Source organism: Genypterus blacodes, unplaced genomic scaffold (assembly GCF_046128005.1).
Source record: "Genypterus blacodes isolate CSIRO-AG114 ecotype Tasmania unplaced genomic scaffold, CSIRO-AGI_Gbla_v1 ptg000048l_1, whole genome shotgun sequence".
Taxonomy (NCBI): Eukaryota; Metazoa; Chordata; class Actinopteri; order Ophidiiformes; family Ophidiidae; genus Genypterus; species Genypterus blacodes.
The window spans coordinates 2,912,923-2,940,788 of NW_027466861.1; the positions used below are offsets into that span (position 1 = coordinate 2,912,923).

General features: G+C 46.2%; 1 protein-coding gene across 2 annotated transcripts in view; it reads right to left on the bottom strand.

The window, feature by feature from the left end:
* Positions 1 to 27,866, bottom strand: part of vps50 (VPS50 subunit of EARP/GARPII complex) — a 66,768-nt gene that overhangs the window by 1,207 nt on the left and 37,695 nt on the right. The window contains exons 16-27 of one of the 2 annotated variants that reach the window (XM_076149915.1): positions 27,326 to 27,424; positions 25,546 to 25,636; positions 24,939 to 25,133; positions 24,178 to 24,296; positions 22,986 to 23,092; positions 21,901 to 22,022; positions 18,837 to 18,917; positions 6,857 to 7,005; positions 5,339 to 5,435; positions 4,755 to 4,913; positions 2,368 to 2,489; positions 47 to 236 (exon numbers count right to left, since the gene is read on the bottom strand). In XM_076149915.1, coding sequence (XP_076006030.1) covers positions 47 to 236; positions 2,368 to 2,489; positions 4,755 to 4,913; positions 5,339 to 5,435; positions 6,857 to 7,005; positions 18,837 to 18,917; positions 21,901 to 22,022; positions 22,986 to 23,092; positions 24,178 to 24,296; positions 24,939 to 25,133; positions 25,546 to 25,636; positions 27,326 to 27,424 — 1,531 coding nt within the window. Of the gene's footprint in view, positions 1 to 46; positions 237 to 2,367; positions 2,490 to 4,754; positions 4,914 to 5,338; positions 5,436 to 6,856; positions 7,006 to 18,836; positions 18,918 to 21,900; positions 22,023 to 22,985; positions 23,093 to 24,177; positions 24,297 to 24,938; positions 25,134 to 25,545; positions 25,637 to 25,939; positions 26,177 to 27,325; positions 27,425 to 27,866 lie in introns of those variants that run through there. The other variant, XM_076149917.1, reaches the window with a different exon arrangement.

The window sequence follows — 27,866 nt, forward strand, 5'->3', positions numbered from 1 at the left end:
AGGAAGGGGACGCGTTCTGTGACGGCCGCCCGGCTCTCCTTCTCACCCTGTGATTCTTGATGAACTGCTCCATGTCGTTCTCCGTCAGGTAGTAGGCCTTGATGTAGGTCTCCACAAACTCCTTGTCGGGGATCGGCCGCAGGTCGGTCAGCTTCTCCAGCTTCATGAGGAACTGCTGGAAGTCCAGCTGCATCAGGGCGCGGCCCTCGTTGCTGCACTTCTTCACGTTGGCGTAGCTGCAGGAGATGAAGGTGAACACAAACCAGAGTCAAGGGAGGTTCATTCCTCATTTTCACTCACGATGCATAGCGCCGCAGTTCATACAAGGACAGACATTCAATACCAGGACACAGAAGAGTTGGTGTGTGTGTGTGTGACGTTTGCCCTCCATCATAACTTCTCTCAGCCTTGCTGCTACACTTGTTGTGCCCTTAACCACTTAACAAGTGTTTGTTTGGAAACTAAACATTTTCCTGCGGTTGCCATTACAACCTCGCTACACACTCCGATGTAACCCGCCGCGCCGGAAACAATACGGCTTCATCGCCGCCGTATGAATGTGCCACATTTGCGTTTCCATTAATCTGTGTGTAAGAGGGGCTGCAGAGGTAAATCCAAGACTTAAGGACTGAAGGTCGACGTGTTTAAAGCTTTACTGAATGCCCAAAGTGGTGGTGGTGTGTGTGTGTGTGTGTGTGTGTGTGTGTGTTTTGGTCTCATTCTCATTTTAAAAAAAGATCCTGATGCCGAAAAAAAGATGAAGAGATTTTGCAAATATTAGAGGAAAAATTATTGTTGGCTTGGGGGGGGGGGGGGGGGGGGGGGGGGGGGCTTCCATCTGACCAATCAGTGAAGAACTAAAGAACCTGTAGCTCCGCCTCTAAAACAAGTCCTGGTCCAGAAAAGTAACTCAACCTCCTGAAAAACCTGGAGAAAGACTTTGAGGATGACGGCAGTATTGATCGGAGAGGATTGATGACACCTCTGATGAAGAAACCTGCCTCACACACCCTCACAAAACACACACACACACACACACCTGTGCTGAGTGAGACCTGGAAAAGGCTGCCACACAATCTCCTGATGCGTCTGTGCTGAAGCTGGAGGAGATTAACTGTAAGTGGCACTGAAGGCTGAGAGGAGAGGCGGAGACGGGGATCTACACACTTTTTCACGCGGGGTAATTGGACCTGGCAACCCATTTCTCAGCCTTTCTTGTGCGCCGTAGGTGTGTTTCATTTCCTCTCCTCTGTGCTCGGCGACAAAGCTTTGGCGAGCGTTTTTCCGTCTAATTTATGATGTTCAAAACCGTGGGACAAGCAGACGGCGGGGAACAAAAGGGGGAACGTGGACTCTTCTCATCCGTTACCGTCGCTCCCGGCAACACAAAGGATGGATGAGGCGTCGTTGAGATTGCGATGACTCGGCAGAAATGTTTGCGGGGAAACCTTTTACGTGACGCGGGCGCTAAGGGGTCCTGCTGATGTTTGTGAGCGGCGGTGACGACGCTGACCTTTAGGCGGGGAGAGACGTCAATACAAAACAATAACATCCATTTTCCCCAAAGTTCTGTTTCAGTTTGTTTAGCCGAGTCACCGTTTTCTGACGATTTTGTTTCTCTGACAAATTCTCCGGTAAAGCGTAGGATCTGTCGCTTCCTGGAATCCGCCAGGAAGCAACGTCAAGGGTTTAAAATCACCACTATTACACGCTTTCAATATTTACGTTACACTCAGGCCTCCCACATCCTATAGACCAGGACCAGAGGGGCCCGGATCCACTCCAGAACACTCCGGAACACTCCAGGAGCCAGGCTGGCTGACGGCCAAATCGGAACTGCGCCGTCAGAAATAGAAGAAGTCATAAATTGGTGCAACACGTACAGATCTTGTTGCACATTCCACAGAGTTGTTTGGTGAATCACAGCCAGATGTTCCCGCTCATCGCTCGGCCTCGTTCGTTGCCTCCAAAGTCGCGTTTGAGCACGATGTCCCTGTTTTCAGAGGCTGGACTCACTGACATCGTGTTTGCTGTCTTTGCAAGGCGTTTGCTTACTCTGCACCTTTCCTCTGAAGTGTGGACACGGCAAGGAAAACCTTTAAATGACAGTTTCCGTGTTATGACCCTGCATGTATTGAGACTGCCTGAGCGTCGTTTGGTTTGGATTTGTAAATGTGAAGAAGATGCAAACTTCACACGCTCGTCTCTCTCATTTCTCACTCTCTCACTTCAACACTTTTAGACTTTAATCACCAGGCGAGTTGCGTATTTCCCATGAAGTCACGCTGGTAATGTTGATGCTAAGTGACAGATCAAACTCCAGGCACATCTTGAGCCCAGATAGAGAGAGAGTCTGGGTCGTCTTACCCCTCCACCAGCGTCCTGTTGGCCAGGCGGATGCAGTGTTCCCACAGGACGTTGGACACAGGCAGCGGGATGCGCACGTGTCTGGAAACGTCGCCCAGCCGCTTGTTGAACTCCTCGAACTCCTGAGAGAGGGGGCGGAGAGGAGAGGAGAGGAGAGGAGAGGAGAGGAGAGGAGAGGAGAGGAGAGGAGAGGAGAGGAGAGGAGAGGAGAGGAGAGGAGAGGAGAGGAGAGGAGAGGAGAGGAGAGGAGGAGAATCGATGAAACATTAAATATCTGAAGGTTGGCAGCACAGAATCACCAGTTGGATCCGAATGATGAGACGCTTCTGCTCAGTGTGGAGTTTAGCCTTCACGTTTCAATTCTGTTAATAAAAAGCAGGGTTAGAAGGTTGATATCCAATGTATAAATAGATAAATAATGGTTTCAAAGCTCCAGTGGAAGGAGACAGAAGGTTTGATTCATCGTGACGCCAGGAAACGACTGTAGTGCCTCAGGAATGGAGATCAAAGAGTCGCACAGAACCTCGTGTGTTAACCGACGTGCTGATGACTTCATCGTATTGGTGAGAGAACCTGAATTTGAAGGCACTGACAGTGATTTCGAGAGCGAGAACAGGACGTTACTCACTCACCAAACCGCAGCGGCAATAGACTTTGACTGAGGCGTTTTGTCAATGAAGTCATTCGGAGGCGGCTGCATTTTCCTGCCACTTTATATGCAAATCAGCGGCGATGTGGAACGCTACTCATCAACCTGAATCATGAATAAAATACGGCACGGAGTACGATCTAATGTAACACGCCCCTGACAAACAACAGCCGTGATTCATGTGTGTGTGTTAGAAACCTTGGCGGAAGACTATTAACGCTTGATGAGGAGGTTCATGCCATTTGTGATGTGACTGAACGAGCTGGATCGGCTTCGGCGACGTGGCAGCTACGCCTGGTCTGGACACGTTGTCCTCTGGCAGATTAGCTCAGGAGCTACATTAGCTTCTGGCTGCGTAGGAAAAAATCACAGAGGAGCTGAAAAATCTGTGAGCCCTTCCGGAATCCCAAAAGCTTCGGTTTTGTCATTTCCCTGCCACTGGATGATCAGATTGTATGATTAGATCCATTAATTTATTGATATTTCAGCAGCATTCAGATGATTTAGCCAACAACCTCCCCACACATGTTTATGCATATGTGGGGATTCCTTTGGCTTTGTACTCGTCTGCTCATTATCTTCAGTTTGAACCAAAATCTGTGCGTCGCTGCACATCAGAGAGAAAAGAGGACGAGTCATGTGTCCTTCTCCTTATGCAAGATGCATGATGGGATAAGAAGGCAGCGGCATGCATAAAGATACAGGTTCTGCTGCAAAACTTCAATCCCGGAGAGAGTTTTAGGAGAGGGGGGGTGGAGGAGCTCAAGAGTCGGAGCTAAAACTTCAGAAAAGAAGCGAGGAACTCTCAGAGGTCTCATGTGTGATTATTATTCACCCGGTAAAGAGAATCCCTGGATTCATGGCACTGAACTCATGAGGACAGAATGATCCACAGCTCTCCACTTGTCCATGGAAATGATACGCATACGATTACATCATCGACATATGGGTCAAATAGCCTTTCACACTCTTTTGCTCCTCTTTAACCCCTTGAATCCTTTTGGAGGCATTAGTCCTCCGCACTGATGAGGAGCTGGGCGTCAGAGAGGAAACATTACATCATCAGTGGTAAGAAGTTGAGTTTCTACACACCAATTAAATTCCAACCCCCCCCTCCTAGACTTTGGGATAGTTCATCATTTTGCGACACATTCTCAAATTCAAAGGCCACAACAGATGTGTGGCATCTGTTGTGTGTTTAACACTGAAAGGGCGGCGTGGTCGGTCAGCAGCTGTGTTGGGGACACGGCTACAGTGCTTACACAACAACACAATGAACACACGTCTGGGCCAACCTTAACAATTCCATCACGCATCAGAGCCAACAGAAAGAAAATAGTTTAACCGTGGACTCTGCGGGGGAACGTTCCAGAATGTCATTTATATTCAAGCGACACACACACACACACAAACAAATCTCTTCTTAGAGGCGGCGGATGATGCAAAGATCCTGATGGGGAGATGATTGCTTGTTCACAGAGTGAAATGTAGATAAAAGCTGTTTGCCGTCTCCGCACTTATCGTTGAAGAAAAAGGTCCAATACAGCTGCAGATCAGCCTGGAGCAGGCGGCGCGCACAACTCATTTACATCTGCCTCCAAAACTGTCACATGCCAGCCGCGCATCCGTAATGGAATCTGCGTCACGCTTCAATAAGCCGTGTTGGGGGGGGGGGGGGGGGGGTTCACGTGTGGCGCCGGTGGTTGAGTAGCTTCAGTAGCTTCAGTTGCGTGGTTACCTTGAGCAGCACGTCCACGTACACGTTGTGCTGTGACATTATCTCCCTGATGTCCCATTTAACTCCGGACATCAGGAGCAACATTTGCTCGTAATCGATGGCCTTGGCCGCCACGATCCAGTAGATTGGTTTCCGCAGTTCGCTGGCTGTGGAAACCGTCTGAGGAGAGACACAAAGACAGCGTATGAGTTCATTTGAATTACTCTACATTTTCTGAACATTACATAAGGAAGAATAGCAGGGAGGCATAAAGGGTAATGGATGCAGAGTATCCTCCGAGGTGCATTCTTTTGTAGTGGTAATATAAAGATTACACCGCGGATAACTGCACTGGCGTTTACGCCGACATCATATGAGGTGACATTCACTCCGATGCGTCGTGTAAACAGACACGTCTTCCGTCGCCGAGCATTTCAAATGTGAAGCGGGCAGACGGAAATTTAGGGGAGAGACCCGGAGAGACCGCCTGATCCACCGCGTCTCGTTCTCCCGGATGTTTTCAGAGGCTCTTTAAACGTGCGCTAAGCTTCACCTGCGCCCGTAGCCGACGGGGACGACTGATGCGTTCCTGCGCGTCGACGTACCTGAGAGTAAAACTGCTGCAGAAAAGGCTTCTTGGCTGCCGGCATCATGGTGTCCAGGTGGGACTGGAGGGACTCGAACTGTTCGGCCAGAAACACACTGGGAACAAACGCAAACACAGATGTGAGACAGTCTGACAAGGTGACACAGCGACTTCAGCATCTTCACATGAGCAACAACTTTGGAAATGCGATAAATGACCTAAATGTATGATGTAATATTCCCTTCATTAATGATGGTTTGCATCCTTCAGTCTGCGCTGATTGTTGCCTTTAAGCCTCGGCGAACACGGCGAATCATTTACGCCCCAACGAGCCCAACGGATTTCAATTATCCTTGGAAAACACAGAGGCGGAGCGGAGTGGCAGAGAGGGGAAACAAGGGATGGAAGAAGAAAAAATCAATGCGGACACAACTAATACCTCCAGCCCACTGCGAGTCCCCCTCCCGATCCAGACATTTGACTCCGGCCTGATCGATGCTCTGAGCCGCCACTCAGCTCTAAGTACAAACTGACGGCCATTTCATTAGAGTCAGGCGTCAATACCCAAACACAACCTAGTGGGGAAACAACAAACTGTATCTTGAGATCCAGAGTGGCCAAACGATGCAAACGGGGGCTAAAAAACACACAAACCCTTTTCTCCTCTCGTTCCCTTATTCAGCTGAAGTTGGGCTTAATGTTGTGACTTCAAACCCGGAGCAGATGGGGAGGTTAGAGCTGAACCTACGCTGGCAGATGTTTAGGGTCTTTTGCAAAAGAATCTGCTGATGAATAGATACCAAGAAGCACTCGAGCAGAGAATTACATCCTTTTTCTAAGTTCAAACAGAGAGAAAAAGCCTTATTCAGATACTTTAGGTACTTGTGTAGTGTGACCATGTGCTTTTCACCAACAAAGCCTTATTGCCCGGCATCAACGTTTCCCCCGGAGAATACTTTGCTTTCAAACTTTATCCCGGAAATCCCTTCACCTCTGCACTTTTGCTCTCTTTCTTTCATTACTCTTCGCCTCGGCACCGCGCAAAACGCGTGAGGAAGATGTTAAAGAACACCCCATTCAGCAGATTTTGATGTTTTACCCCCGGATTTTCCAAACGAAAGAGAGGAATGAAAAGAGAGGCGATAATAGACAGAGGGCGAGCGGCAGAAGCTGAGTGCCCGGGAGATAATGAGGGAGTGTGTGAGCGGCGGAGGTAGACTGATGGCGAGAGTGTGACACAAATGCTAAACGAGGAAGATATGAAGGAAGGTCGTCCATTCAGGAGCCAAAATAAATCTCCTCTGCTCTGCTCCTCTCCTCGTGTCTCTGTTAGAAGATCAACCGAAGCTTTCATTCAAACCCTGACGCCAAATCAGATACAGATGTAATTAACAGATATATGGGTTTTCTCGTCACATGTGGCTCTTTGATGGTTTCACAGACACTGGCTAATGAAATCAGGGCGGCAGAGAGTTATAAGTCAGAGAAAAGGAGAGAGAGAGTGTATGTGTGTCTGTGTGTGTGTGTGTGTACTCACAGAGACTCGGTGGCCACCACCCTCTGTGCCAGACCGTACAGATTCCCACTGCTTGTGAGGACCACCAGCTGGCTGAGATGGGGGCTGGGCACCTTCTCCTTCCTGTCCTCCGGCGGGGCGTGGACTCCCGCGTTCTCCACCGCTGCCTCCTGGAAACACACGGGTACACAACGGTACGAGCCGGTGAGCACGTTGTGACACGTCGCTTCATGCTGGGGGAACTATAGCTTCTTATTTTTAGATTCTTTTATGTAGACTTGCATTGTGACTTCCTTGGTACATTACATAATGTCTATAGTCTGGATGAATCCTTACTGTGCTGTAGCAAACATTTGATCCTATCCTATATCTCATTATATGATATCTAATCCTAAACCATGTCTAATCCAATTTAATTCTCAATCTAATTCTCATAATTGTTAGTTGCGACATTATGCAATGTAATAATAAAGACATTTTACACTGATGTCTGATTATTTTCAGTCAAGTTCGGTGCCCTGTAAAGTTTTGAAAGTTTCAGGCACAATGATCTACGCCTGCAGCACTGCTCTGCACACTGAGTGAACACAGGGCATTTTAAGCTCCTTTTCTGCTCTTATTGGCCAAATGGAAACATAAATGTCAGCCGAATGCTTGTTTGCTTGTCTCATATTTCAACAATGAGCATTAGCAGCTGTGCAGGCTGGGAACGTGTTGCAGGTGAAATAAAGGCCAGATGTCCGACTTGATGCATTTCTACAGATATTGACTGGAGCAACTGAAGCCTTTCTGACAGAATTGAACTCCTCACTCCGGACTATATTATATAAAGCAAAGGCTGAACACAGAGACGTGCGCCGCCCGGCTCCCAGGTGAGCCTAATGGGAAATTCATGCAACCTTACGGGAACTCAATCACATCCCACTCACGCTGTAAAATTCTGCTGACCAAACACTCCACAAAAGCCAGCGTTTATCTTCCCTTTGATATGTTCCACTACACCTCCCTCCCCCTCCCCCCTTCTGCCCTTTCAGTCCTTCATTTTGAAAAACCCAGACTCTCTTTCCATCCTTCACAATAACGCTTCTGCGCGTACGGAGTCATTGAAATTCCACGCCGGATGGCAGACATAACATTTTCTATGAGGTATGTCTAGGCGGGGCTGCTGTAGCTCGTAACTGGGCTCTTGTAAGATCAATAGCAATCACACATGTAATGAATGAAGAGGGGCTGTTAATGTTGCAGCGTATCGTTCCACTTACACACCTTCCTCCTGTGCATTCTGAGTCTAACGCTGTGGATGAGCGCCGTTATTCCACACAACCGCAGCTATTAATACAGAGGAGAGATCACATGGAGGTACCCAAAGAGCTAAATCTGAAGGGCTGAGAACATCGCGGAGGAATGAGGAAGTGCGTTAGTCAGGCCAGATCGTACAAACAAATGACGAGAAAGACTCTAATGAAGATGAAACACAGTCATTTAAAGGAAACAACATTAATATTGCCCATCAATAAATAAGTAAAGAGATCATTTCAGCTCGTTTGTAAGAAGTAGTCAAAGTATCTGAGCTGGAGATTCATCATTCTTAGCGATTTGAACAGCCTCTGAAAGATGAATGAAGGTGTTTTGATGAAGTTTGAGTAAGATTTAGCTGTTGACTAAGATTAGATAATAAAGCTTAACAAACATAATTAAGGAGGCGGTGTGCAGCTCTACGGGGAAATCAGGAGTGAGGCGTGAAAAATACGAGTCTAACTCCAAAGATTTATGTGAATTTATGTGAAAAGGGAAGGAAAGATTTCAAACAGTCAAAACTGCCGAGCGATGAACTGATGCCAGTTTCAGCCAGGGTTGCCAATCAGTGCGATGAGCTTTAAGCCTCTTCAAACACGGACAGTCTGCAGTATTTTCCAGCACTTTGCAGCGCGAAAATACAAAAGGTGAAGTCACAGCGATTATGGAGTTTATCCAGAGAGGCTATTAGTGCCAACGTCCAGCTGTGACAAGTGGAAGAGAATGTGAAAACATGAAACATTGCTGCTGGGGAGAAAACAAACGCAGCCTGGGACAGGAAGCAGGACAAAGACGAGGACTGGAGTGCAGACGGCGTCGCAGGGATCCTTTATATGAAGCTGCTGAATGACGCTGAGTCTGATAATAATGAAAAGGAGCAAAAATGTACTAAATGCAACACAGAAAAGAGAATATGTTGCAAAATGTTCCGGGATGAAGTTGAATGGATTCAAAGCGCCGACCTTCCCTTCGCCCGCCTCGTCTGCTACTTTGTATGACGCATCCTGAACGCCACCCGACCGGCATTAACCTTGAGTGTCGACTTTATGTTTATTAGTTTACCCGGTGCTTGATCTACTATCATAATATACGCTCACTATGGCAAACATGATTTGAGGGAGCAGGTTTAACATAATTTACTGCCGCCGTTGCCCTTTGGTGCCCCTGAATATTGAAATTAATTTCTGGGGATAACATGCAAATCGTGTCTGATTCCTCATAATGGAAACAAACACTATTTGAATTCTCCTCTGTGGGTTTGATTTGCAAACCAAGTGCAGGAGAGGAAGTGCGTTTCTCTCCATAAATTGTCTGCATTAATAGGAGATTAAACATTGCCTCAGTTGTTTTCTTAATCCTGGGGCAATTAAGACTCCAGGAGAGAAATCACTGAGGCGCTGGAATCCTCCGGCTCAATAAGGAAAATCAAAAGAAGTAAAAACGCCGATTTACTGACTGGAAAATGGCTTCACCTGTAAACATTTCAAATCTCCTGCCGTAATTATCAGGCCTGCTCGAGTGCCATTAAACACTTCACGCTGTATTATAGTGCGACTGCACATGATGCCACTTTAATTAGAGCGTATTCATATTCGGAGAGGCCTCTCGTTCACATCACTTATCCAATGATCCAGTTCAACGAAGATGACAAATGACTTTAACGTAAACTCACTCCATGTGTGTGCCGCGGTGCAAAGGAGCGTCGCGTTGGACAAATTGGGAGATTTTGGGAGAGATCACGTGCGGGGGGACAATTTAGTGGGCTGGAGACATTTTTACGCAGACGTGTTTCAGTGGAGAATAGCTTTTATATCACTTTCCATACAGCGTGACTTATAGCCCGCAGATATACACTTCATCTGACTGATTTACATCCTGCAGCTGCTGGAACTATTTGCGGAAACTTAGCCTGGGTTTTATTTTCTCTGACGTAGTGGCGAAGTAAACAATGAAAGCCGTTATATAAAACATATCTGCTACTGCTGAGATTTATTGATCAGTGGTGACTCCAATTTCTTGCAGAAGGAGAATAACTGTCAGAATGGCTGCATTTACATATCATACCTACCCATCATTCTGTCTTATAAGCAGGACTCCACACACACACACACACACACACACACACACACACACAGCTGCCTGTAATCACGTTAAAGACTTCTCAGCGTGAGACACTTTGAGGTAATTGCCATGTGACATCAAATACCGTATGCAGGGAAATGGAAAAGGGGACGAGAAGTTTTGACAAACGTGAAATGAACACGAATCGCCGGTTTTTGTGATTGGGAGAAACGACACTGTGTTCATTATGACAACCGTGTGAAATCATTGCCTCTGTGGAGGGAAACAGAGAGCCTTGTGCATTCAAGTGCGAAGAAGCAGTTAGACAACGAAACGCTCTAAAGCTGCATTTGCAATCGCTTCGACTGCGGCAGCCGAAAGTTTCTGTTCCGGGAATTCGTCACAAATCCTGTACCGTTCCAGAGGAATTTTAAAAAGGAAGCCCGGGGCAAAAGAATCCTGACACGTTTTGGTAAGACCGACACCAGCTTGGCAGCTTATGGGAAGAGAAGTAGTGATTTCTTTCAATTGTGAGGACATCCACCCCCATGTACAAAGGTAAAGTAATCAACTTCTCACTGAGCTTGATATCCGCAGACAGCATGGGGCACTGAGTAACTACACACACGCACACACACACACACGCACGCCTTCATATTGTGTTCTACTCAATAGAGATCTTGGACTAAGGAAAAAACATATACAGTATGGAGGGCAGTGATAGGATTGAGCCGCTGCTGTATATAATGAAGTGAATCCTCTGTCAAAGACATTTATACATCTGAATAAATCATTTTCAATCACATATCAATTCCCAATCATATAATCTGAGTCCAAGAAACAAACTAAGGAGGTTTTCTGAGCAGAACTTGTGCTGCATCTTCCCCTCAGTTCATATTAGTTCCTAACAGAAGACTTCTTAGGGCACCAAAAAAACAAACACATAATCATACAAAAAAGAAACGTCATATTCAGTAAAACAACATTCAGAAATAAAACACTGGTCTCTTTATTTCTGTGACGGCACTTAATGAAAAATATTGTACCGAGGCCTACAGGAGATAAACAGGGGCGAAACTCCTATGAGCTGGGGCCGCGTTCCAACAACACACAAACCATTAATGACTCACGGGTTAGGACAGAGACACACAGACCAAAGCCGTGTGACCTCGCCAGATCTGGAGCACCTCTACTTCCCTTTCTGTAAAAAAAATCTTAATCTGTTTATGCAAAAAGCGTCGTTTTTTTAAAGTAGCTCCACTAAATAAACCATCAACAAAAAAAAAAGTGAATATTAAATATTTCCATTTATCAGTTTGAAAGTGGAGCATGCCATTATGCAAATGAGCCAATCAGCACAGTAATAGGAGGGGGTCTTAACGTGATAATTATCATTTCTATTGCTCTTACAGCCCGAGTAAATATGCATGAATTTGAATTGCCTGCTGACAACATCAAAGAAACGACAGAAAATGTTGGAAAGTTCATTGAGATCAACCAACTGTTAAACATTTAAATACCATCTTAGAGGAATCCCCCCCCCCCCCCCCCCCCCACCCCCCACCATGGAATAATTTTCAATGATGCTTAAGTCTGTAGTTTAGGTCAGTGAGTTTAGTTTGAAATCAAATGATGGCGTGATAGAGAAGAGACAAAGGGAGTGAGTATCAGTGTAGTTGATGAAATGAGAGGAAAGTGGTCCTTATCACTTGTTTTGCATTATGAGACAAACACTGGCCTAAAGGTTTGAATGAAAATGAATGTTCTAAAATGACTCATTATAGTCACTGTGGGATTAATTAAAGTAATAATATAACTTCATTTAACTTTGGAAGTGTAATCTACAGTAACTTTAACTGTAGAATTTGCTTATATCACGTTTCTGCAGCGCCTCCTACTGACGCAATGTGATTAGGGAAAAACCTTTGAGAAATATACCAACATTTACCACAAGGGGCATCTCTACCTTCATTGTCAATCATGTGTCATATACTCAAGTGCGGGAGGAGTTATGGTAGGAAAGGGGAGGAGCAAAGTTTCTCTGTAAGACCACAATCTTACACCTCTGCTGCTTTCAGGGCCTCCACACCGTCTTTTCAAAGCCGAGTTGGAGTCAGGTTCAAGTACTGTTTCAGCAACAATAAATGCCATAATAACACACACTTTCCTCCTGTGAAAACATAACCTCAAATATTCACTGTGTAAAATACAACAGGTAAGGAAAGGACATGAATAGAAAAGGTAAGAACCATTAAAACAGCGTGAGATTCATGCTAATGCTCTATATCACTTCTGATTACGCTTGAATAAAAGGCTAAGAATGTTATTAACCGTCACACTTGGGGAACAAAAGCCCTCAGTTATAATATCTAAACCCATTTGACATGTTCATTCTGCTCACGGTCTTATTCAAGCCCCTGTTCAATTTCTGCCAAAAGCAGCAGCAGCAGCGTGCTTTCTGTCTGCCTGTACAGAAGCTGCAGTTAAGGTCAAACCTTTAATTAACTCGCCTGTGTTTGTTCCCTTGACATCCTGTGCGCCTGCAGCACAGAAACGGAGAAGTCCATCTTTTTGTAGCTTCCAGTGCCGAAACACGGTTCATCATTTGTCGGTAATTACTGGGATGTGAATGCTTCAAAACAGAATAGGTCGGGATGTGAACGGGACGATACCTTTCGGCGAGATTGTACAAAGTTCAAAGATTTATCGTAGTCGTCGTTATTCTTGAAGTCATTAGGAGAGAATAATAACACCAGAGTAGAAACACCAAATATGAACTTCAGCATCATTTGGGACTAATATGCCGTTTCTATACAGGTCTTCATACCTGAATAGACCATGAGATCGATCTATGTGAAGGCTAAGATGTTGAACATTAGGAAGAGAAAGACCAACTGAAGAACATTAAGGTTTCTGACAAGCGTTACAGTATTCATATGGGACATTCCGCAATAATCTCCTTCCCATAATGCCTTGGGAAACACTGGCACTAAAGCTCCTGTGTCAATCAGCAAACTTATGTCTAAACAATGGAGCCTAGTACAGGACCGTAGGATCCACAGAAAACAATCCAGACTCCAACATAAAGACGGCCATTGTTTAGTTTGGATTTTAATTTGATAGTCAATGTGATTTTCCAACAGATTGTTTAATTTCCAACAGACAAACTGTCGAACAAGGCCGAGGCGCGGGAACACATCGGTTTGTATACGTTCGTGCAATTCTCGAGTCCGACACAGAGGAAGAAACAATTCGACCATTGCGTCTACCCGAGTTCAATGCCAGATAATCATTACTCACATTAAACTATGTAACAAAGACAGTTCATTTACTTGCAAAGTTCAGCAAACTCAGAATTCCGTAATCACCCCTCCTCCGAAGGAACTTGCCTTTTCTCAGGAGGTGAAAAGCGATCTCCCAGCTGAAGCGTCTCAATCTGTCACGATTGACTGCTCACTCCCTTCCAATCCATTCCACTGAGATTTAGAGACAAATCAGCTGGACTGGCTGCCAGGCAATTCCTGTCAAGTGGATCCTATTGCACCTCTTTGTCACTCTAATACTAGAAATTTGGTTCTTATTAGATGAATGTCAAATGGAATTAGGACCTTCATTTATTTTGCGCGATACGGTCTGGCCCCGCCAAGTCGTCCCTGGCAACTTTCTGTTCCCACAGCAGCTCGTCCGCTTACCTGTTTTGGAGGGACGGCAAAATCAGCTGAGACACAAGAGGAGAGAGGGAGAGGACTTTGCTGGGAGTACTTGGCGGAAGGGCAGAGACTCAGAGAGAGAGTGAAACAGAGAATACAAAATAAAGGATTTAAATCTCTGTGTGTGTGTGACTCTGCTTCTCAGCGCGTCTGCAGCACTGGGGGATCTGATGAGTCATCGCCAGTGTTTGAGGAGTCGCTGCTAAAGTGAAGCTGAATTACTGCATCCATTAGGGAACAATAGGCTCCACAACACATCAAAGGAGCACTACCTACTGCTGGATCTGTCAATGAGTGTGTGTGGTCCCCTGAAACCCCAACAAAATGTCAATAACACTTTAGCTAGATATTTTGACAAGTACAGGAGAAACAATCACAGCAAGAAAGATAATTATGATTTCTAATCCCTGACAAGCAGCAACTCCCTCTGACCGGTGGCACAGGGAGCGACAACCGGGACACAACAAGGACACATGTCCAGACAGTGACAAGCCCTCGTGAGAGACGGACAGTGTCTGTGTGTGTGTTCTGTATGAAGTGTTGTGTGGCGATCGTTGATGTGGATCGGTGTGTGTTAGTGTTTGCTGTGCCAAGTCTAGTGAAGCAAAACCACCACAAAGGCCTAGAGTCCCTGTGACAGGAGTATAAACATGAGTGTGTGTTTATCCGTCACTTCGTCCTCCGTTGCTATCAGGACATGTCCCATAAGTCGAAAAATGTCTCTGTCCTTCCTTTTTCTGCTGTAAGATTGTGGGATTTTGTCTGGGCTCAGTCGGACAGAAGGGTTACGTCTGCCTACTTACTGATGCTCTGCTCGTTTCAAACGTGCCCTGCAAGCCACAGTCAGTTCATTATAACTGTTCAGTTGCCGCCGTATCTCAGGTGACGGGCAGAATTCCTCATTTTATGGTTCACAGCGAGTCTGGTCATGTAATGGAGCTGTGACTGGCTATCAGCGGTGAGGAGTAAGTGAGAGCTATGGCAGGTCCACTTCATCATTCGTCTACGCAGAATATGATGATCATGAAGGAAAATGGGCCCAATTATTTGTGTCTCTAGTGTCTCTGCTTATTTCCTGTGTGTGTGTGTGTGTGTGTGTGTGGGTCTGTCTGTGTCTGTGTGTGTGTCTGTCTGTGTCTGTGTGTGTGTACAGATGTGCAGGCATCCTCACTGCCAGATCGCTGACGGCCAAAACCGAAATTATGCCTGCATCTCACTCCTGCCTAATGCCAGGCGTCAGTCCAAAGTCCAACTGTTCACAAGCTGAACATCCCAACAGACACACACAAACACGCACGTACACACAGCGCACCATCACACAATTATGTGTTAACTTCCTCAATTGAAAGATTAGAATTAAACAGAAAACAATGGAAAATCAAGCAGGACTTCCATTCCTATGATTTCAGCCTTGCCCTGGTTCGCTGAAAATCACACACAGACACACACACATAAACACAAAATTGGGTTTCCGCCAAGAGGTCGCCAATAAACTGTGCTGAACCAAAGTGCTGAGATTTACGAGGTATTTAAGAGGTGTGTAATCACTGGAACACAGCTGTTAAAGAGGAGGCAGCGATGGGACAAACAGATAAGCTGGGACGGAGGACTGGGAGGGAGGAGAGGAGAGGACAAGAAAAATGAGATTTACAAAAGGGATTAGAAGGAAAATGGACGGAGTGAAACAGTAAACAGCGGGAGGTTAAGGTCGCCGCAGAAGTTAACCAGAAGCTGCCTTCTTTGGAAATGACACAACATCATCTGCAGCAGACGGTCTCAGCTGTAGGGAAAACTCAACAAGTGCTTTTGTTTAATATCCTGATATGACTTCAGTATCCAGTATCAGCAAACCACTGTCCAAACATTCCCACCGACGCGTTTACAACTAATGAATGTAACGGCCAAAAAGAGAAAGCCCCAGAGCGCCGCACCGCGTGGCCTACTGGGATCCACCTCTACTCTCCCTGTGCACAGTGAGTGAAAACGACACATAAATGATCTATTTTAACGGATACATTTTTGCCATCACTGAATTAATTTGGTGGCATTTTAAACTCCACTTTGTGAGGTACAAACATTACATCATAACTAATTATTAGAATAATAATTCACATATTAGTATAATCATTCACATTTAGCAGCTTTGACTCAGGTCCCTTTTCCTTCATTCAAAAAGAACTTTAATTGAGTTTTAGTGGGCAAAACATGGAGAAAATAGGGACAAATTTCCAATTCAATTTCACAAATGTAAAATACATTTGTGGTCGACAATGAAAGCTCATAAAATGACAGCGGTTTAAGAAAAGTAATCAACATTAAGGGAGGCAACAGAACGCCAGGACAGAAGCAGGGGGGACGATCTTTTACTTTTTTTCCCCAGGAGCTCCCAATTTAAGCCGAGGCCGCCCGCGTACCTCAGACGAGATGAGATGGAATCTTGCCGCCAGCCATCGGGGACCCGGATTCATTAACAACACATTGGTTTTAGAATCAAGCAGTCGAGACACCGGCAAAACCGCAAAGGATTCGACGGCTCAGCTGAAACGCACCGCGCAATTAACTTTATAATGTGTTTACAAATGAGGTCTACCCCTGTCGCAATCTCTTGAGTGTGTATTGTGGTATTTGTATGCAGGTGTGGCGGCGCCCTTTGTGTACTCCACGTGCCGGTGCGGAGTGTACATTTCCACGTCAGAGCGAGTGTACCTATCAGAGAGAAGAAGGATGTGTAGACCGTGTGACCTCGCTACAGAATGACTTGTGGGAAACAGGAAATGAATGATAATGAGGATGTGGCAGCTGGAAAGAAAAAAGGTAACGTAAAGTTTTGCCAATTCGAAAAATGTCCGCACCAATACCCTGGTGATGACCGCCTCGGAAACAGAGGCGTGGTATTTATGTGTGGGGTCGTGATGTGAAAAACAGTAGAGCAGAGAGAGAGAGAGAGAGGGAAAGCAATAAAACGGGGAGTGATGGGAGAATTTGGAAAATGTTCCCACCGCTGAATGATTTATCGAGATGAGCTAAAAACGGTTTTGCATATGAGCGAGGACAGAGTCAAAGCCTTGGATTGGACAGAAGCAGTCTGCCTGTCTCTCCCTGTGGGAGGGGGGGGGGGGTTAAATAGCTCCGAAAGGACCGAAAATGACAAAACCTCTCTGGGCGTCATTTGAAAGTTTGCCTTCATTTCTGTCCCTGTCTGTCTCCCTTCCATCCGTGGAATATTTTAAAGCAGATGAAGATATTCCCCACGGTAGACTCGTCATCTGCCCGAGCCGCGCACACACACAGTCTACACACGCACACACACAGTCTACACACACTCACTGTCTGACATTTGAAGGTGGCTTGCAATTTAGCAGGGATTTATCCGAGGTGTAACAAGCTGCCATAATGCCCTCTGAGGAAGGAACAGACCTGCTGCTACATTAAACGTTTCCATCATTTATTCATGATTCACTTGCTGTATTTCTCTTTCTGTGTATTTTTCTTTCATCTCCCGTGACAGCAAAAATACTACGCTGCTACAATAATGAGCAAATAGCCGTTTTGAGGTATTTTAAAAAAGCGTTCCCATCCTCACTGTGGAAGCCGACTTTCCTCCGTCTTCCCTCCCTTAACAATGAGATTTTGGAGCTGTGATGGACAGTGTGGCAGCTTGTCACAGGGCCGCTATCAAAAGTGACATTTCTGTCACGTTCGACTCAGCATGCAGCAGTCACACGGTCGGCGAAGCCTTCCATCAAATCACTCGGCGCCTTTCGCTCGCACAATAGAACTTCCGACACGAGACACATAAACACCGTAATCACACTGAAATGGAGCCAATTAGATATTTACTAAGCGACACACACATGTACGGAATAAACAGCGGTCCGGCGCTCTCTGAGAAACCGCAACACTTTTGAGACGGCACACACCAATTAAGACTTTACATGCCTGAATAAATCTATTTACAAGTGCACAATCTCCGTCTGTCGCTTGGAATACACATACTCCGATTTGTGCCAATTTCAATTCTACCAACTTGTATACATGACGTGTGAAGAAGCTAATTTACTCCCTTAAACGCTGTGCTATTCAAATTGGAGCTGGATAAAGACTTAAGGAATTGTTGCTTCTTTTTATTCCTAATTAAAGGCACTCAAGGCAGAAATAGAAGATCTGTGACCATGGTAAGTACAATCAAGGGGCCGAAGCATTAGGGTTACAAAACAAGCTCTGATGGTCGATAAAAAAAGAGGACATTTAAGCGTACAAATGAGTCGAGTGCGAGCAAAGAAGGCCTGTGCTCCATTGAGAGGTGGAAGAAAAACAGAGAGGGTGAACTATTAGAGAGGAGAGAAGTGGAGAGGAGAGGAGAGGAGAGGAGAGAGGTGGACAAAGAGGACTAATCGTCGCTATCTAGTATTCGTGAAGGGAGCCCTTATAGAGAGCCCTAATGGAATAACACACACAGGCACACACACCTCGCTCCCTCTGTGTAAGAGGCCACCCGTACCGAGGTAGGTGTGTGTGTGTGTGTGTGTGTGTGTGTGCATGTGACCACTGGCCAGATAATGATGACCTGTAATGCATTTTGTGGCGACACAGCCTTTGGGGGTAAAGTGTGTGTGTGTGTGTGTGTGTGTGTGTGGGGGGGGGTTGAAAAAGCGGCTGGATTGAAAAACATACAAAGAGTGTCATAAAGAGCAGAGAGGTACACCAGGACAGGAGAGGGTAGAGCAGAAGGGGGAGCGTGATCGTGGCAGGGGCAGAGAGGGAGAGAGGGAGGTAATGGATGGGGAGAGCGAGAGAGAGAGAGAGAGCTAGGGAAAGAGAGGGGGGGGGGGGCGAGAAACAGCTATAGAGAGAGAGAGAGAGAGAGAGAAAGAGAGAGAGCTAGGGAAAGAGAGGGGGGGACGAGAAACAGCTAGAGAGAGAGAGAGACTCACCATATCAATGAGGCTCTCCTGGATCCGGTTCAGTGTGGTTCTGAGTCTGCTGCTGATAAGGCCTAGGCCCGAGGATTCATACTGTAAAGCACAACACACACACATACACACACACAGTTTTAGTACTCTGTGCACACATATCTTTCTGCATAAGGACACACTATGGTTGAATCACTCTTTAGCTGCCTGCTATAGAAGCACACACGGTTACATCCACTCTCATCTCACGTACTGGGAGACAAGGGTATCTCTACTCTGTGCTCATTTCCCACTCTAATCTGAAAGAGAGGGATGAAAGTCGCCCTCATCAAAGTCAAACACTTCACGTCGACTACAGTAGATGACAGGCAGGGGGGTACGAGGAGGAGGAGGAGGAGGATGAAGGGGTTGAATGCACAGCAAACTCGCCGTCCAAACACTTCTGAAATCACTTCTCCGATGTGCTTGATGTCAAATGATGTTCCGCTTTACAAGGTGCTGAATCAAACACACCGCAAAAGCGCTAAAAGAAGTATTTGGACTCACAAGGCGAGCGTGACCTTGTGCGGTCGGTTCTAGCGCTTACCAGGCAAGCAGGGCCCACGGGCCTGGCACTGCCCGCCTCTCTGCCACCCTGAGAGGGCAGAGACGGGCTGGGGACAGGCTACGGACCACAGATGGACAGCAGAGAGGAAAGACATAAAGCCAGAGGCTCAAATTAAAAGTTACAAGCAAGTGAAGTAAACAAACAATGGAAAATGTTAATTATGTAAGGAGGTTAAAACTAATTAACAAACTTTAAGTGTGTCCTGGCATACATATTCTCTCTCACCAACATATTAAACTATCCACATATTTAGGGTTAAGGGTCTTACTAAGTATAACTCCTCTGACAAATGAATACAAAATAATACACATTTATATATATAACAAGAACTAAAACATCTTTGTACGGAAATGGGATTCTAAATCATTAAAGGGACTCATCTCACAGAACAATTACACACCAACGCATCAAAGCCTTTCATTCCTAATTAACACATTTCAGAAGTCCTGGCACGTTTGATGGATAGTTATTGGAAGTGGAAGCATGAGTAATACATCATCCCATATGCGCGGGAAGTGTGAAAAATATGTTTTGCCTCACAACTGGAACTGTGATTGGTGATGTTGACAGATGTGAGCACATTCTTGGATCTTTTATTCTTCATCCTCGTCTGTGATCTTAAAGCAAGCAGAGGTCCCGTTTCATACTTTTGCACGAGCGGACGCGAGATGGATAACATCCGGCGCCGCGCAATACAGGCGGGATTCCGGGAAATTGAAATAAAGCCGAAATCTTCCTCCACTCCGGCAGAGATTACCGTTCATTTCTCAGAGACTGGGGTGCTTCTCTGATCTGTGTGTGTGCACCTCCAGCATCATCCCTCTCTCCCTGCTTGATTGTTTTGTTACCGGGCCTCTGCGCCTTCACACTTTTCCCGTCTTTATCCATCTTTGGCTGCTATCATCTTGTCCTATCTTCCATCTTTACCTTGATATATCTTCCTTCTCCTTCCACGAATGGATGCGTTGGAGAAATATCCATCTCTGTGTATGTGTTTAGTAAATGTGCCGCTTGGTAACAGCAGCTGAGAGCCTGGGCGTTAATGGGGATAGAAAAGCCAGGAGCGCAGCTTCTAATGCATCTTTAGCATATGTGTGTGCGACAGAGCTCATGGTGCAAGCTTGACTTAACGGGGCCAACACACACACACACACACACACACACACACACACACACACACACACACACACACACACACACACACACACACACACACACACACACACACACACACACACACACACACACACACACACACACACACACACACACACACACACACACACACACACACACACACACACACACACACACACACACAGATAATGCAGTGTTTACCCTTTTGAATATTTATTTCACCCATTACTCCTAAAGTGGAGCACTGGAGCAGCTCCATCTTGACTCCAGCGGTGTGAGGAGAGCAGTCCCTAGGTCACAATACCCGTGTGCGCATAGCAAATTTTCCAGAAGCTTTTTAAAGATTCATGGGGACATTAGCATTTTACTGTAGGTGAGGCCATTAATGAAATGTGTGGATTCATATAATGACACTTAATGAGGGAGCGGAGGCAAAGCAGAAAAACCAAGGGAAGCCAGAGAGCAAAACAGATGAAGACTGACACGGGAGTGAGAGAAGAGACGACGCGTTGAAGGAGATCAGTGAGAGGAAGAGGAAGAAAAGAAACATTATGTGTATGTAAAGAGGATAATTTAACCCCAGTCAGATCTGAATAAAATGCCCCGAGTCAGGATGTAATGAAAACACACTGGTGCATGGCAGAAGACATTCAAAAAATGGGACCCCCTGCCGAGATGTCAAATTCCCTTTCTTCTCGACGGGCGCACAGACAAAACCCCACTGCTAATCTCTACTACTGGAAGCTCCCTGTGGAGCGCTCGTCCTCTTCATCTCTTCCTCCTCCTTAGGACAGCAGTCATTTTGTCGCCGTCGTTACCCGCCCCCCCACCCCCCCCACCCCCCCCCCTTCTCCCTGAGGGCAACGCTGACACAAATGTTGTTTTCTTGCCTATGGCATATAAATGACAAGCCAGACCCCGAGATGGGAGTTGTGGGGGGGAGAGGGGGGGTGTTGGCCTGCCAGAGTGAGTGAGTAACCTTCATCCCTTAGTGGGAATTCTAACCATGGTGGAAAGAAGAAAGAGGGAAGCGACGCTCTTATCTTCACTCACTGTACATTATCTGATAAGGGCGAGGCGTAACACGGAGGAAAACCAAAATTTATCACGATAAAGAATGAATGCAGGATGTTTTTATAGTAACATATCTCTTAATGTAGCAGTGGAGCGGAACTTAAAGTCAACTGAGTAAGCAAGTACGAATGCAAACTCCACAAACTGAGCCAATCTTCGTTTAGAAATTCTTCTCATTTTAAAATATTTAGGATACATACTGCTCTCGGTTCTCTCTTATTGACCTTTGAAGTAAACGGACAGTAAAGCGGATCAGTAATACTGTACCATGTCATTGCGTCCAAAGAAGGTGTAGACGGCGTACAGGTAGTAGTCAAAGAGCTGCGACACACAGTGGATGACGTCGAAGGCGATGGGCTTCAGGATGTTCATCATCTGCATGTATTTCCCTGTGCGGAGAAGACACACAAAGATCCACAAAAGGGTTCCAAAGCTACACAACGTGGCTATGCTCTGTGTGGTTTTCTTTTGGGATGTGTGACTTAAAATCCAATATGGGTCTACTTGAATTAAATGCTTCAGCTGTTAAGTAAATCAAGTAGGAGATTAAAAGAGTTAAGCTACAGTAAGTTAATCAGGGTGGAACCACATCACTGAGGGGGAGAAGGCTGGCAGGCTCCCATTGCCTTTGCATACACGCTCCAGGGGAAAGATTACATTTACCAAGGAGGTAATAAAAGCAATAAGTACAGGGGTATAGGGTGTAATGTGGTTACCATTGAGTCAGAGCTGATAAATGGGAGACGAGAGAAGAAATAAGCCTGATCGCCGAGGCTCTGCCACTGAGCCAGCACTATTTCATTCACACCCATTCTGCCCTTCCAATTCCACATAAAGACGCAGTCGAAGAGCCGCAGTGGCAGAATTAGAAGTGATTGTCTGAAATCAAACTTTGGGTTTTTCACTCAGTCCCCCCGCTTCGAGTATTTCCAGGCGGCTCCGGATCAATATCGCCTATTGTGGGGGAGAACAAAGGCATAAACACGCCAATTTTTTTGTGGTACGTTCGCCACTCGGAAAGTTCTGAAGTGACAACGTGCCAAAAGTTTGACTTTGAAATAAGCCTTTGATATTAAATCAACTCGTGTGGCAATTTTATTTTTATTTTTTTACACCACAGAGAGTCAAAAAATGTCTTGTCTCGCACGTGAGTTGCCCGGGCCTCTTAGGAGACAAAAGGTCAGAGGTCAGGGCGAGAGCTAACCAGCGTACGAGTGGACCAGTCACACACTTCACTGCAAAGACAAGAGCGTGCTTCTCCCTGCGAGCTGCCGGCTAAATTGGAGAATAATGGAAATCTCAGCCAGCTCTGTGTATGTATGTGTGTGTCTGTGTGTGTGTGTGGGTCTCACCAACGAGCCGAATGACGTTGAGGGTAGTGTTGGTGAGAATCGGAGCGTTGGTCTTATTAAGGTTGTAGTCTGACTTTTTCTTGCTCCTTATCGTCTCTCGGGAAACGCTGATCGGCGTGGGAGGAGGAAATAAGAGGAAGTAGGTCAGCGGCATGAGGGAAAGGTCAGACTTACTAATACGCGTTGATGTGGCTAATCGTCCACAGCGGTCAGGCGGGTTCAAATCCTTGGTTCTGGTCGCGAGTCTTGTAATTGATCAATTCGGACCCATCACACAGCGGCAAGATGCACTGGAGGACCCCGACCACGAAGCCTGGGAGCTGCCGGTCTTAGAGATATCAGAACCCCTGACACCAATCACTAGGTCACATTTACTAGAAGTCATTACACAGGCTTTCTAATTCCTGAATGTGACCGTACAACCCACAAAATAATTACCTGTAAGTGACTCCCGCTTATAAGAATGAATAATTATCATTTTAGTGACCACGGGCTAATACCAGGTTAATACACGAGACTGAGGACCGAGGCGAGACGTCAGGCGGAATAAACCAGATCACGGCGCTACTCGTGAAAGTCACAACACCATGAATAAGTCATTGAACATTACATGACGGGAAATGCTCGTTATAGTGTGCGGCTCCATTATGAGGAGCTGCTGAATAAGTAATGCATCTGATTTCGCCGTGCAGCTGTGGTGAGGTTTCCCTAAACTGTAAAGATTCATAGATGGCACGTTACCTTTGCATAACCCTCTGAATCCTGCTTCAACCCCGCCCCCGACGCAAACGGAGTAATAACACAAACAAAATACAAAAACTCTTCTCAAACCTGCAGGTTATTATGAAAAGGGATTTCCGGCAAGGTTCACAGGAATGCGTGATTGCCTCTGTGTTTATCAAACAGTCATTAATCTTTTATGATTCATGAAACACGTAGGTGGAGTCGCTGCGGCGGTGGGCAGAGGGAAGAGACAGTGATGTGAGCTTTACGCATACTTAGCAGGGGTTAGATAGAGGAGAGGAGTCCTCCTTTGTGTCCAAGTTCATGGAAATAACGACGACACCTGGACGTTTCCGTGGTGATAAATTCTAAGTAGGGGACATGTGAGCATATTTCAGCCGTCAGCGCCTGGACCATGCGTCGCTGAGGGAAACGCTGTGACGGAAAGCGGCGTTGACCCGCCACTGACCTCTTGAGGGGCAAATCGCCCGTCTGCTCGTCCACGTAGTCCTGCTTCAGCTCCTCTGGGACGTCGCTGTCGCTGTCATAATCCTGATACACACTCTTCTCCAGCTCGTCTGACTCATACTGAAGACAAAGAGGGGGAGGAAGAGGAGGAAGAAATAAGTTGAACAGGGAGAAACATGTAGAAAAAGTTGATCTTGTTAAGTTTTTTGAGGTGCTCGGAACATTGTGGAACATTTTTCAATTAAAGGTGCAGAGGGATACTAATCTAGTCCATTAGGTAGTATTCAGTGTATCACTTTCCCTCCCACTGGATGTAACCGCTGCCTTTAATGTCTATTTCACGGCTCATATTTTATGATCAGACGATGCGTCAAAATGCAGACAGGGCATCCTGACAGGCTCCGCTAACAAGAGTCTAGCTGACAGCAGCTCTGAGTCATAAAGAGCAAACTGACCCCCATTAATAATGGGCTCTTTATTGTCGCGTTTGTACCTTGTTCGAGTCAAACGCTCGCAGGCGTGGGCGTCTCTGACTGACAGCCAATGAAGCGGGCAATCATTTGATACGATCCGCGGGTGAGCCACGCGAGAAAGATGAGATGGATGTGGCAGATGTGCGTAGAAGACACAGCTCAGCCAGTGTTGTGAAAGGACTTTTGATCTTTCCCTCCGTTCCCGCATGTATGGCGAGTGATTTGCATACGACATCTGACGGACACATTTTTCTCACAGTCTTACCCATGTCTTCCTGTGGACACCTACCCCATTAGACGCCAGCACATCCTCTGTCTCCTCCTCCTTCTGCTCGATGTGCATCTCAAACGGGTTTCCCTCCTGGTTGTACTGCTGGAAGAGCGACAGCTCCTCCTGGGCCGGGGCGGACGGCGACGACGCAGACGTGGCCTGTCTGCTGGGGGAGAGGGACGGGGAGCGGCACTGCTCCATGAATTTGAACTCCTGGGTGGACAAGTGAGGGACAGAGAGACAGCTTAGAAGGACGACAGATCTTGACACGGAGAGAAAAATATGTTTACATTCTGAAATATAAGTAAGTTTTGAAGTGTATTTGTCAAAATTGGAGGATTTGGAGGATCAGTTACACTTGTAAGATGAAGCAAATATGACTAGATGTGATTTGTCTTTAAGTTTTGAAGTTTTGTTGTGGCTCTCCTCTGCACAAAACAGCCTAAAGCGTTTCATGATGTGCTATGAACTTAGCTTCTCGTGCTTTAATACAAGCTGTTGCTCTTGTACATATACACCCACACATGGATCATATTGAGTTCATATCCTTATGCAAATGTAACAGAGTGCGAGGGACAGCTGACGCCAGAGTAAATGAATGCTGTGGGGCGGCATCTCTACTCACGTGGAGCTGAGCGATGCTGAAGTTTGACTTGACGGGACAAAGTTCCCACGTCTCGTTCTCCAGGAACATTCTCAGTTCTTCCAGGCGCGCCCTGAGCAGAGAGGGAGGAGAGAGGGATCAGGACAGAGGGAGGAGGGAGGAGGGAGGAGGAGACGTGAGGGGAGGAAGAAGTCAAGAAGTCAGTGTCTCTCCGTCACCTTGTGCTATTTATATTCTGGTGGCTCCTGGATTAAATGCGCTGACATAAACAAAGTCTGCAAAGGTCAATGATGTGCGGTGTGTGCACTGGTGTATGAGTGTGTAACATTTATCCTTTATAACGCCTGGAGGCACTCAACCCAAGTGCTCACTTACTGCGAAGAAAGCAAATGGGTTCGTGTGAAATGTCAAAGGGGCGCTCACGTCAAACATTACAGTCCGACCTGCGATGAAGCACGAGACAAGCAAGCGGCGCGATGAATCAAATCAAAATCGAGAACTTGATTTAGCAATAAGCTGGGATTTAATGAATGAATGAAACATATAAGAGCACTCATGGGGGTTTGAAAGGAAGTTGTTCGATCCAGGAATGCATCATCTATCTCCGGGAGAGTTTGGCCGTCGTGTGTTTGGCGTCTGCAGGAGGACAAACCTGTGGTGAGTGAGCCAAATGTACCGCGGTTAAGTTTGCTCAATGTTACCGTGTCCTTTTTAAGGGAACAAAGCAATTTCAACTGGATTTTGACATTAAAATTCTCATCTCAACTTTTTTTTTGAAACGAAAACCATCGGCCAACCATTTCTGTCATTTCCGCACAAACATCATTCGTCAGGCTGATTCATTAAGAAAGGACGCAAACATTTCCATCATTCAAGCAAAACTACTTGGGGAGAATGAGAGTAGACATTTTTCCCGCCGATCAGATGTTGGGGCTTTATCATTTTTGAAGTCTCGCAAAGTCAGCCTGTCCTCTGCGCCCGCAGGCCTGGCCATACACACACACACAACACACACACATACACACACACCCCCTGCCGATGCCTGCGACCAGACAAATGGATGCATTAGGCAGTCGGAGTTCACTAGTGGGTAATCTCTTTGGGAATGACACCACGGGTTGGCAAATGAATCAGACCTAATGTGAAGATGATGCATAATAAAAAAGCCTCCTGGCCAGCAGTTCAGCAGTGTGTGTGTGTGTGTGGGCCAGAGGACTGATAAGTCAACAGTGCAAACTCTCTGTTCACTGTCACTTCTCTACATATAATTCTAAGTCTGAGTCTTTCTGTGTGTCTGCATCATGATCCTCCCTCCGCCTCGCTCCTTCGTCATTGCTGCCACAGGCATGAAGGTCGTTGAGGTTCTCGTACTGTAAACGTCGTATCAATGCTTCTTGGCAGGTAATCGCAACACTGATCAATTCAAATCACCTCTGATGATGCTGATATGTCTGCGTGAAAGCGTTTACATATTCATGTGGTTGGTGGGTGGGGAGGGGGCAGGGGGAGTTATGTAATCAAGATGTAAATGTGATTCCAGCTCAGTCGGCCTCGCAATGTAATCACAGGGGCTGGAAATCAGCCTGTGCGTGACTGACAGCGGTTGGAAGTGCGCGTAGAAGTTTCCGTGAAGCAGTTATAATCTTCTGACGTAAGAAGAATCTGATCAGTCAACTGTCCTCTGATCAGATCCATCACGTTTCTGTTTCTATTCACACACAGCCAGAGCAGAAATGACATCATGCTGCAACACCAGCCTGGTAAATGACAGGGGGGGGGGGGGGGGGCTGAGCTCCTCTACCTGTGATAGTTCTTGAAGTAGTTGACGCTCTGGCGTTTGATGGACTCTTGCAGGACCTCCGACCTACTGCCGCAAAACTCCTCGCCGACCTGCATCAACCTGAGAGGACGATGGTGTGTTTGGGTGAGGAGGACAGGTGGTGAGACATGTTGACATAGAAACACTGCGTATTATGGTTGATAATTGCTATATTTGCATGAGCAGCAAGGAACCTATTGCCTCTATGTCAATAGTTAGGACACCTGTGATTACTCCAACTCTTAAAACGGAATCTGGAAATCTGTAGTGTTATTGCGGAATTGAAAGCGAAGGTCAACTCGACCGTAAAGCGTTTTTAAACTGATTTTATGGTTAATATCACTGTTAAGGTGCTTGGTTCTGTCAAATACGTTTTTTATTTACAACCCCATCTGTGTAAAAACTTTGAATGCTTCCTCCCACAAAGCGTTTTCTAGCCAAGCCCAAGCTACACTCCTACATGATAAACAGCTGTGCTCAACTTGACCCGGTGAGAGGTGTGATGAAGGTGTGTGTCCATATG